General features: G+C 45.0%; 1 protein-coding gene across 6 annotated transcripts; it reads left to right on the forward strand.

The window, feature by feature from the left end:
- Positions 152 to 8,790, forward strand: LOC8066817 (BTB/POZ and MATH domain-containing protein 2). 6 transcript variants are annotated; one of them, XR_002454124.1, is made up of 7 exons: positions 152 to 1,621; positions 5,339 to 5,564; positions 6,010 to 6,104; positions 6,961 to 7,252; positions 7,365 to 7,515; positions 7,609 to 7,753; positions 8,238 to 8,790. XR_002454124.1 is itself a non-coding variant. In XM_021462953.1 (2 exons), the coding sequence occupies exons 1-2, from the start codon at positions 499 to 501 to the stop codon at positions 5,340 to 5,342; spliced, it is 1,131 nt and encodes a 376-aa protein (XP_021318628.1). In that variant the 5' UTR covers positions 152 to 498; the 3' UTR covers positions 5,343 to 5,469. The 6 variants fall into 6 exon arrangements, 3 of the variants coding, with proteins under 3 accessions (XP_021318628.1, XP_021318627.1, XP_002447132.2); XR_002454122.1 differs by having other exon boundaries at positions 7,385 to 7,515; XR_002454123.1 differs by having other exon boundaries at positions 7,031 to 7,252; positions 7,385 to 7,515.

Consider the following 10,935-nt stretch of genomic DNA (forward strand, 5'->3'; position numbering starts at 1 on the left):
AATTTGTGCCAACTGAACAAGGCCTCATTGCGCCACGAAATTTTAGCCCAAGGCAACAGGCACGCACGACGCACGCGAGCCGACGGCCCGACGCAGCCACGCACGCAAGAGCAGGCACGCGGGGGCGCGGGGCTTTTGGTGTCGTGCACTCGGGGCCGCAGGGCAGGGGGCAGTGGGGCACTCGACTCGTGCGCAGGGGGTTTTTATCCGCGAGCTTCTCCCCCTGACTCCGGCCGCCCGGCCGCCGCAGGCATCGTGTCGTGCTGATACGAACGCCTCCCGACCCCGGCGGATTCGACTCTGTTCTAGCCTCCGAGGTCTGTGCTACTCGATCTCCCCCCGATCCCCAACAAGCTCCATCAGCCACCGCTTCCGTCAGCGGCGCCCCAGCCGGCCGCCCTGCGCTCCGTCGCCGATCCGCCGCGCCACGGGCCGATTCGCGGTCCGTCCGTCCATCGAGCGCCGCCGGATAGGCAATCGCGGCCCTGCGACGCCCTCATGGACGCCAGATCGGTCCCGGGGCCTCCACAGCGGCCGACCCCGTCGGCGCCCCTCCCCGCCGGTTGCTCCTGCCTGCCCAAGACCTCGTCGACGAGCCTGACCAAGTCCTTCACGGCGGTGCACGACTTCAGGGTGAGCGACTACTCGCTGTTGGAGGGCATGGGGTTCGGCAGGTACGTCACCTCCAGCACCTTCTCCGTCGGTGGCCACGACTGGGCCGTCCGGTTCTACCCGGACGGCGCCACGGCGGGCTTGCTCGGCGACGTCTCGGCCTTCCTGTACTACTACAGCCGGGACCTGGACGCGCCGGGCGTCAGGACCCGGTTCACCCTCAATCTGCTCGAGAGGGACGGGAAGATGCCCCAGGTCACCAACCCCTACATGAAGCACACCTTCTCTCCGGTCAGCGACAACTGGGGCTTCACCAAGTTCATGGAGAAGTCCAGGCTGCAGCAGGGCTCGCCGTACCTCGACAGGGACTGCCTCACGATCAGGTGCGTGCTGACAGTCGTTATCGAGTCCCGCACCATGGCGAACGAGACGAACTCTATCGCCGTCCCGCCATCGAGCCTGCACCAGGACTTTGGGGAGATGCTTAGCGATGGCGAAGGGGCAGATGTCACATTCACTGTGGACGGCCAGTTGTTCCGTGCCCACCGATGTGTCCTGGCTTTCCGCTCTCCGGTGTTTAGAGCGGAGCTCTTTGGTCCAATGAAGGAAAAAGCTGAAAATCGCATTAGGATCGATGACATGGAGCCAGCAATCTTCGAGGCTCTGCTTCAGTTCATCTACACAGATCGTCTGCCTGATAGCTGTAGTGATGGCCGGAATCCGGCGATCACACACTTGCTGGTTGCCGCGGACCGGTATGGAGTGGAGAGGCTAAGGTTGCTATGTGAAAGTAAGCTCAGCGAAGCCATTGATGTGGAAACAGTGGCGACAACGCTAGCTTTAGCAGAGCAGCACAACTGCTCGCAGCTGCGACGAGCCTGCATTGGGTTCATGGCCTCGCCGAACATGCTTGGCCCAATCATGGAAACTGATGGATTCAATCATCTCATTGCAAGCTGTCCGTTGGTTATGAAGGAAATTCTAGACAAGGTGTCCTGCATCTGGAGTGGTAAGTAGTGCCACTGATAAGTGAGTGATACTGATTCTTAGTCAGTGTTCAGTTATCAACAGTCATGTGTATTACTGTGACATATTGTTTAGGGAGTTGAGTTCATGATGTTTTAACAGTAACATCAGTTTCATGGCAAATGACTCAAAAAAATTGAAGATTCTCTAGGTTTGGGCATATATTCAGTTGCTGTCCATGAAACTCTATCTAAATGTAAGTATCAATTCACCTTTGTCTCCTTGTCGTTAAATTGTGGTATTTAAGCCGTGTGTGGTTCTGGTTCTGTTCTGCGGGTGGTGGAGCTTCAGAATATTTTTTTTTCCTTCGATTAAAGTTGTGTTATGCTATGCATTGTGTTGCATTGGTCCTGAATCATTTCCCATCTGATGTCTATAATTTATCTGTGGCAATGCATATATTCAGATCCTATTGTTTCATGCAAGATATATCTGCTGTATTTTCCTTTGATCTACCTAAAACCACTGCGGATTTGTGATGATCGGTACCTGGTATAGACAATATGCTTTTCTTCTTGATATGTCATAACTTCTCAACCTAACTCGGTTGAAGTTAACCTGGCCATTTCACCCTCCTACTATATACTTGTTTGGATTGAAGCATGCTAGAGCTTATGCACCTAAAATTCCAGGTGAACAATTTTAGGTGTCGGGATTGGATTTTTCTTCTTGAACACACAAGAAAGCTGCGGATCATTGTACTGATAGAAGAAGAATAAGTCATACAATAGTCTAGGATCCAAGGATGATAATAGAATTTAGACCCTTTGCCCCTTTGCCTCTTTCTTTACATCACCTGTAACCACCCTTTCCAGTCTGGACCACCATTCATCTAGAGATGTATCACTGGGCTGCAGAGCGAGGGTGGAGAGGCCGACCTGCTGAAGAAGGGAAAACCATGCTTTCCTCATGCTGATCACACAGGTGGTAGCGATCATGGTGGGGAAGCCCTCGCTTGGCCAGCCGATCTGCTGTCCAACATCAGTTATGTGCCATCAGCCACATAAAGAAGTGACATTTGGTGGAGCCCATGACTTCCATATTCATTCATAGGGTTCAAAGCGGATGGCACCCTGAAAAAGAGCATCATAAGCAAATTTTGTGGTGTACAGACCAGTAGTGGATAGCCTCCAAATATGTCTGTCAGGTACGCCTTCCTGAAGTACCACAACAGAAATTATATCCCAAAGCTTCCTCAAGCCATTTATTATTTTTATTATTGAGGGCCTCCATCACAATGCGTCTTCCAGACATACTTTTAGTCAGTAGTGCATACACCTTTGGTGCAAGGTCCTGGATGCTCTTCGCGGCTAGCCATCTACCTCTCCAAAATAAAGTGTTGACCCACAAGTTTGGCGGGAGAAGGATGTGCACACATCTCGGCCATCTCTCCAAAATCTAGTCAAACTTATGACACAGAAACCAAAAGCGATAGTTATTTAGGGATGGAGGGAGTACATGTCCAATCGACACCTAGTAGCCACCATATATATCTATGCTCAAGATGCTTCTGATTGGTGCAACTGATCGATCGATGGGATGACGGATATCTAAATTCATCACTCACTTGGTCCATGATGAATACATACAAGAACATTGGGCGTTATGGAGCATCATCATATCATATCCATGTGACAAATCTAGCCAGCGACGTGACTGTCATTGTCGATCATGGTAATCTTTATGGTAAAAAAACGGCCGACCGCTTTTTCTTGTTTGCACAGGCCGACGCCCGCAATGCTCATGCCCGCGCTCGATGCTCGATCCACCCTGGTCCTTCCCCAACTCCATGGCTGACGCCCAATGCCCGCCCCACCCCTTCTTCCTCAACTCCAGCTGCCAACCCATGCCCGCGTGCCCGCCCCACCCCCTTCTTCCCTAACTCCGGCGGGCTTAGAAGAGAAAAGGCTCGGGGGAGGCAGGCTGGCCAAGTGGTGGGGATGACATGAAGGTGGCTTTAGGGTCCTGGCAGTGATGGAGGCGGCCGGGACAGGTCGGGGTGAGGGTACAATGGCCATGGAGGCGAGGGGGGAGGGGAAGAAGGTGGCCACCACAGAGCTCTGGTGGAACCCTAGCGTGCCCGTGGCAGGCAGTGGCGGGATCAGGGGAGCCGTTGGCACAAGGAATTAGAAGGCGGCCATCCACCATCCTTGTAGCCCACTCTAATGCCTTTCTTCTACTTTGTTGTTGGCGTCTCTGGAAGCGTAGTCATGATGTTGTGTTCCGTTCCCCGCCTCCTTGTTACACTCGCCTCTTCATGGCCATGGGGTGTCGCAAAGATGTTGAGCTCTGGGCATGTAGGTTGCCCCCATCATTAGATAGAGTTGCCCATGTATTGACACTTAGGTCACCACACCTATAAGGAGCAGATCGCTCGATGTAGGGCCTAGCTTACTTTGACGTCGATCGACGCCTAGCGGATGTCCGCACTTTGGACCTTGTGCCTCTAGCAATGAGCATGATACGCAAGACACATTGTCGGAGGAGCCTCATCGTGAGCATGATATGCAAGACACGCTGGTGAGGTCTCTCAAGACCCGAAACCTCACACGCCGTTTGACAATGGTATTAGAATTAGAATTGCCATTTCATAACCAATGTGGCACTTAAACATCTTACTAGACAACACAACTTTCTTTAGGCAGAATTAGCGCAAACAGTGTTAGGGAGCTTGAGAGATCGCCTAATCTATGAGCAATAAGAGTTACCATATATATAATTTTATCTTGTACTCTTATAAAGCAAAACCCCACTACCATATTTTTACTGCAATTTCGTGAAGCCACGTCACACCAAGGGACCCACTAACCACTAACATCATCCATTGAGTCTTCGTACAATCCATACATGGAACTTCCATCTCCTTGCATTCTCTTTGCCCTTTGGCTCCTGTAACTGATTAGCCATAATGCCATGGCATCCTTTGGTCTTTGTAGACAGTCTTTTGACATGAACTTCTAGGCTTTGACGTTCTATTGCCATGCCAGTGTCTACCACTCTCCTGTTCCTGGATGCTGACTTGGGCCACGCGACAGTTTTTCATGTGGCCCATCCGATCAACATCATGCGGCCTCTATTCGCGATGGATGAACTATCACACCCAAAATATCTAGCGGCGCGAGCGCCTCTCTCCCTCTCCACGCACACATGTTCTTGTTCCTTCGCCGCTCCTCCCTTCCCCTCTCTCGGCGGCTAGGGTGGCCCCCGGTCATGCGCGTCCCATCCTCGGTTAGGCCGGCTTGGCGCAGCGGCCCTAGCCAGGGAGGGCCTGGGCTCGGGCGGCCCTTGGGCGCGACGACCCTGGCACGAGTGGGGCCCAGCATGGCGTGGCGCGGCGGCGACACAAAGCCAGGTAATGACCTCCTCCTCTGCGGCTCAAGGTCCTAGTGTGTGGCTAAGTTGGTGGAGGCAGGAGGACGTGGTTCCCTTTTGAGATGTTGCCCCTCTTTCTCTTTTTAGTGTTGCCTTTATTTTTATTTTTATTTTATTTCTTTTACTTTGGGTTAGATTTGTAACGTCTGCATTTGCTTGTTAGATTACTAGTTTCAAACATTGGCTTCTTGTTGCAGATTTCCTTGATCGGTTGCTGACCAAACTATGTCTTGCGAGTTGCATACTAAGTGTTTGATATAATGCCCATGTGAGATGTGACCAGTGCTTACTATCCTTTTGCTAAACTGTATTTTATTTGCATAGATAGCTAGAAGGCCATCGCCGACATACCCAAGGGCCTGCCCGCCATCATCACTACGTGCCTCACGTGGGACCAGGAAGATGGCTGCTGGTGATTCTTCAAGGTGGACGGTACAACGTATGATCCCTGGGATGGGAAATTCACGATTGCCCTGCTGGGAGCATTGATGCCAATGTCACATTCTTCGCATCAGTATGTTGCCACTGGAATGGCGACATAGGCAGCTTTAAAGGTGAGGATTGCTAAAACTTAAATGCTATTCACATTCTTATATTGTTACTATCTCCAGATCCTTATTAGTTAGGCATATATGGTATAGCTCTAATTCACCAGTTTCAAATGTAATTGACCATCATTCTGCAAACAGCCTATTATGTATAGTACAATGATAACTGACAACTGAAAGTGGTTTTCTCCCATGTGTTCATCCAATAAAGAACCATCTAGATTAAGCTAATATCTTTACATTTTTATTAACTAATGCAGTCCTTTCCAAATTACTGGGAAGATAAGAAAAAAAGTTTGCTTGCAGCACTGATTTGTTTGTTTATTGGATTTGAGATTTGCATCTTCAGTTGATTAAAGAATAAGTCCAGGATGTTGCATTTAATTTTTTTACTTAGAAAACCGTGAAGCCTAATTTTCCTGCATCCCTTGTTCTTTCTGTAATTTTGCAGGTAAAGGCTCTTTTGGCTGATTCGGAACAAAGTGAACTTTTGAGAAGACTCAGCGAAGCAAATCAATATAACCAATTCCTCAAGAGACAAGACAGGTTAATTTTAGTGTTCTCTTTCAAGGCCTTGTTTACTTCCACCCAAAAACGCAAAATTTTTCAAGATTCCCCGTCACATCGAATATTTAGACACATGCATGGAGTATTAAATATAGATGAAAATAAAAACTAATTGCACAGTTTGGTCGGAATTGACGAGACGAATCTTTTGAGCCTAGTTAGTCCATAGTTGAACAATAATTACCACAAGCAAACGAAAGTGCTACAGTGCCACGAAATTTTTTCGTTCAGGAACTAAACAAGGCCCAAATAACACATCATCAAATATTTGTCCATAGTGAACTATTTTCTACTTCTCCCAAATACTAAGCTACTGAAGGAATAGCCAACAGCGGCTCAATTTCTTATTCTATTGAAAACAGTATCTAGACATTTAATAAAAGGAAAAACAACTGCTCTGTCCAGTCATTGTGTTTGTAATCATAAGGTGGTCAGCGACATAAAGTGAATTTGCTTTGATCAGAAACAAATGCATGTAGAACTCATCAGCTACTTTTGAGTTCAGTTTAATTCACTCTTTTAGCAAAATCAAAGGATGTCTACTTAAGAAAAAATGATAGAGAAAGCATAATTTAACAAAATAGGGGCTATGGCAAAGCTAGGGAGAACACCGCCCAGGATTCTGAATCCTGGACTTGAAATGCAACTCACAGCAGTTGCTCACAAAATATAATGGTAAACAGAAAAGCCTGGTTGTTTCTGTTGGTGATTAGCAAAAGTGAAAATTAACCGAGACAAGTTACTTTAGAAGACAAGCAATTGAGACAATTGTTGTTGGGAAACATTGGCATCGTGTTTGCTATCTTCCTTTTTTTTTGTTTCTTATTACTTCTAGGTTTTGGTTGAGAAAATGGGTCTACCTGGAGGAAATAATGGTCTGTCCTTGGATCTGTCTGATACATTAGGCAACAAATACATGCTCTTCGCACCATGGTAAGTGGTGCTTAATAAATACGTACATCCAAGGAGTCTCACACGAGTGGACTGCAATGTTGTTTGCGAAAGGCTGCTGCAAATGGTGGAAGAATGTTGCCAAAAGGATTGCTACCCTCGAGTTTGATCGCACAAGGAAATCAATTGGTGTCATTGTGAAAGCCAGTTCAGGAAGCAATACCCTACTCGTGAAGGTATCATTCCCCTATTTCCTGCATATGTGCTTAATGATTTTTCATGTACAAGTGTACCCCTTCTCTAAATTTCATTTTCATTGGATCACATGTTTGCTGAACTGGTATTCAGAGTGCTTGTATTCATGGCAGGGAGCTGTTGAAACTTTACTTGAGCATCGGAGTGTGTTGTGGGTGCTGCTGTTTGGGGATCTCTCTTGGCGGCGGCATGTGCTATATGTGCCATCGCCGGCCTGGAACATGAGTCCTGCACAGTGGACTGGGTTGCTTCTAGTTCTAGTGCACTCTGCTTCCAGTTCGTCTTTGGTCATTCCATCTACTTCTGATGATGCTAATTCATGCTTTGCTTTCAATAGGCAAGACGAACGAGATGGGCAAGAGGCAACAAAGGTTTCATGTGAATACATTGGGCTTTGCTTTCAATAGCTGTATGCTGACAAGAGGCCTCTTCAGGCGTGGAATTACATCTAGCTGCTCGACACGGACAGATATGGGTTTCAGGTAACGCTGCTCATCTCCCTGTTGAAAACTTCCATTTCTGAAAGTACATGCGTTGCTCATAAAATAGTCTGGTCAGTTTTTTTGGTGACAAGTCCAGCAGATTGCGACTGTCGTTTTGTTTTTGCAAGGCCCTGATTTAATTACTCCTATATTTGCATTCCCTGATATTTATAGTTTACTAGCTTTACAAAGTCAGAATTGCCTAGCTTTCCTTGGTTATGCATGATTGTATAAGATTTACTGTACCCAAATTCATATCCCTCCAAATTTTGTGTGAACCATACTAAATTTGCTCTGACCCTATCAGCTACATGTATATTGATTCAATTCATAGAGTGCCATTTAATTAGGACGGTTATTGGCATCGAGCTAGGAAGCCCTTAGTTTGAACAGTGTGATAGTTGACCACTTGATGCCTCTCCAATAACTTCATAGTTCAATCTCATTTTTACGGACTGTATTGCATTATTGTATCCTGTTACAGGGAGATGGAACTGAAAGATATTTTATACCTCTTCAGTGAATGCAAAAAGTAATTATCCTGGGAAACTACATGTGGCATTTTTACTACTTCGACCTGTACTTCCTCTCTGTTGTATATTGTTGAAGATTTTTACCCTACACAAAGCAATTATTGATTCTTTTCCATGCACATATATGTACTCTGTCTGATTGAAACAAAGCAATTATTGATTCTTTTCCATGCACATATATGTACCTGTACAAAGTAATTATTTGTGCTCTGTCTGATTGAAACAAACCATGATACATACAAGCAACAGAAGTTATAGAAGACTGTAGCAGGTGAAACTCATACGGAGAGCATACCAACTGGTTGTTTAAAAATAGTGAATGTTAATTTACGTCTCGAAGATAAACATCTTGTATATCCAAAGGGGTGTCAAATGACAGAAGCTGTATGTGTTGATTTCTTTGAGCTGGAATAGAGGCATGGAACTACCGACCTGCATGTAAAAACTTGATCATTTTGCAATACTTTCTCAATAATAGTGTATGCTGTGAGACTTGGAATCTTAGATATATTTCTTATATCTTGGCCATGGTTTACCATGTCTTTTGTGTTGCCAAATTCCGCTACCTCAATGAACAAATCATCATCATCATCATCATCACACTATAAAAGAGCGAGTTTTTTTTTTTTTGAGACGGTTCTCCTTTCATAATAACCGTTCGATCTAAATCTCGTGCTATATGAACCCTTTATTATTCGTGATCTTATCTTATATAGATGTAAGACTCCTCCTATACCAAGATTCTCTCGGTAATAAAAAGGGACCCTCCCAGAGTCCCAATTCGTTTCCCATCCCCTTCCGATCTGCAGCGCGCCATCAACATTGCGCATGTCGAGGTCAAGAGCACTGAGAATGGCATCGGGGTCTTCAAGCTCATGGCCAGCGGCGATGACGTTGACTCTGTCTCATCCGGGACCTTGAGGGCAAGGACGGCTTCCTCGAGTTCGTGGAGAAGAGCCTCTGCAACAACAAAGGCCAGATGGTCATCGTCGTGGCCGAGGGCGCAGGCAGGACCTCATCGCCAAGAGCATGTGCTTTGCTGACACCTCTCTCGCAACAAAGGTGCTCCAAACGTCGGGCTCTGGCTATCCTCTTCTGGAGCACAGCGCCCTGCACGGCGCCATGGCTAGGTACGGAGGTTGTATTTGCTAATTGTGCAATTATTTTGGCAGGGAGCCATTAAAAGTATTTTCATATAGAAGTAATCTGCTTCCATCACGTAGGAAGCATGGTTTTGCATTGTCATATAATAGCATATTACCAAAAAAAATATAACTCATATATGACGATGTAGTCTTAATTAACATTGTTACATAACAACATGTATGTATATGGCCTCTAGGATTTATTAGAGTTGTGACAAAGATGTTCTAAGTCCTCAAGGCACATCAATACAAATGCAACTAATAAATAAATTACATGCACTGCATAACCTTTAAGTCTATATATATATATATATATATATATATGGAATTAAAAAACATAAAACATTATTTATTTATAGGGCTAAAAAGAAATAACATAAAGTTATGTTTAGACGGACTTGCTAAATAAATTATTACTACATTATTTAAGTCATAATTATTTTAATCTAAAAGTGCTTGTTTGTTTATATCGTGTTATTTTATATGTATTCATTTAGGTACAATCTTATTGCATCATTAATAAAGTAATAATCCCTTCATTGTTTGTATGTGCCTATAGTAAATGTTAGGTAGCTAAGTATGGAAAAGATAACTGCTAAAAACATATGATTAGTAAGCTCGCTCCAAGATGAGTGCTCTCATCTTCAATCTCCCTATAATGAGTAAGCTCGCTCCAAGATGAGTGCTCTCATCTTCAATCTCCCTGAAACCTTCAGTAGCAAAACTCAAAATACGTCGGGTTCTCCGTACACGTACAAAGATTTGGGTTTTCCATCTATACGAGGATGGATCAATAAAATCATGGAAATACGGTAACATAGGGGCAACATCACGAGCCGTTTATAAAATGTGTAAGTTAAAGTACAGCAATATATGCAGCTGAGTCATCCTAACGAACAAATGATTTGAACTTTGTTGTACACAACTCAATAAAATTGAACAAGCACTTATATATGAAATAATATTTATAAACACGTGCGTGTCGCACGTGCATATTTGCTAGTGTCTAAAAAAAGTGCAGAGATTTAGAGAAATCTAAGGATTGGTTGACAGATGTTGTATTTCAGAATTAGTTTTTGTTAAGATAATGATGCTTAATGTGTTGGCGTGTCTGTTCCGCCAGCTTCAGCAATCGAGCACATCGAAACAACAGAGCTTTGGTATGTGTCAAGCCGAAGAAAGTTGATGATCACTGGAGGTTTAGGTTAGGTGTACATATCTCATACCAAAGGAAATATCCACTTAACTTTTCACAGATTTGTTTGTAGCAAAGAGCTAAAAATTCTGATTAGGTACATGCATACATGATGATCACATAAGCTTTAGAATTTGGAGGACATGTCTGGTGGCTGGTGCAAACGGCAAGCTTGGTTGTATGGCCCTGAGCTATTTATCTATTTCCGAGGGGAGAAAACAAAATTAGAGTAGTGTTATTAGGACTTCTAAATACCTACGACTCTTGTCTAGATTCCACTGAAACCATCAATTTTCAACACTTTTGATA

The sequence above is a fragment of the Sorghum bicolor genome, chromosome 6 (genome assembly GCF_000003195.3).
Source record: "Sorghum bicolor cultivar BTx623 chromosome 6, Sorghum_bicolor_NCBIv3, whole genome shotgun sequence".
In the NCBI taxonomy this organism is placed as follows: domain Eukaryota; kingdom Viridiplantae; phylum Streptophyta; class Magnoliopsida; order Poales; family Poaceae; genus Sorghum; species Sorghum bicolor.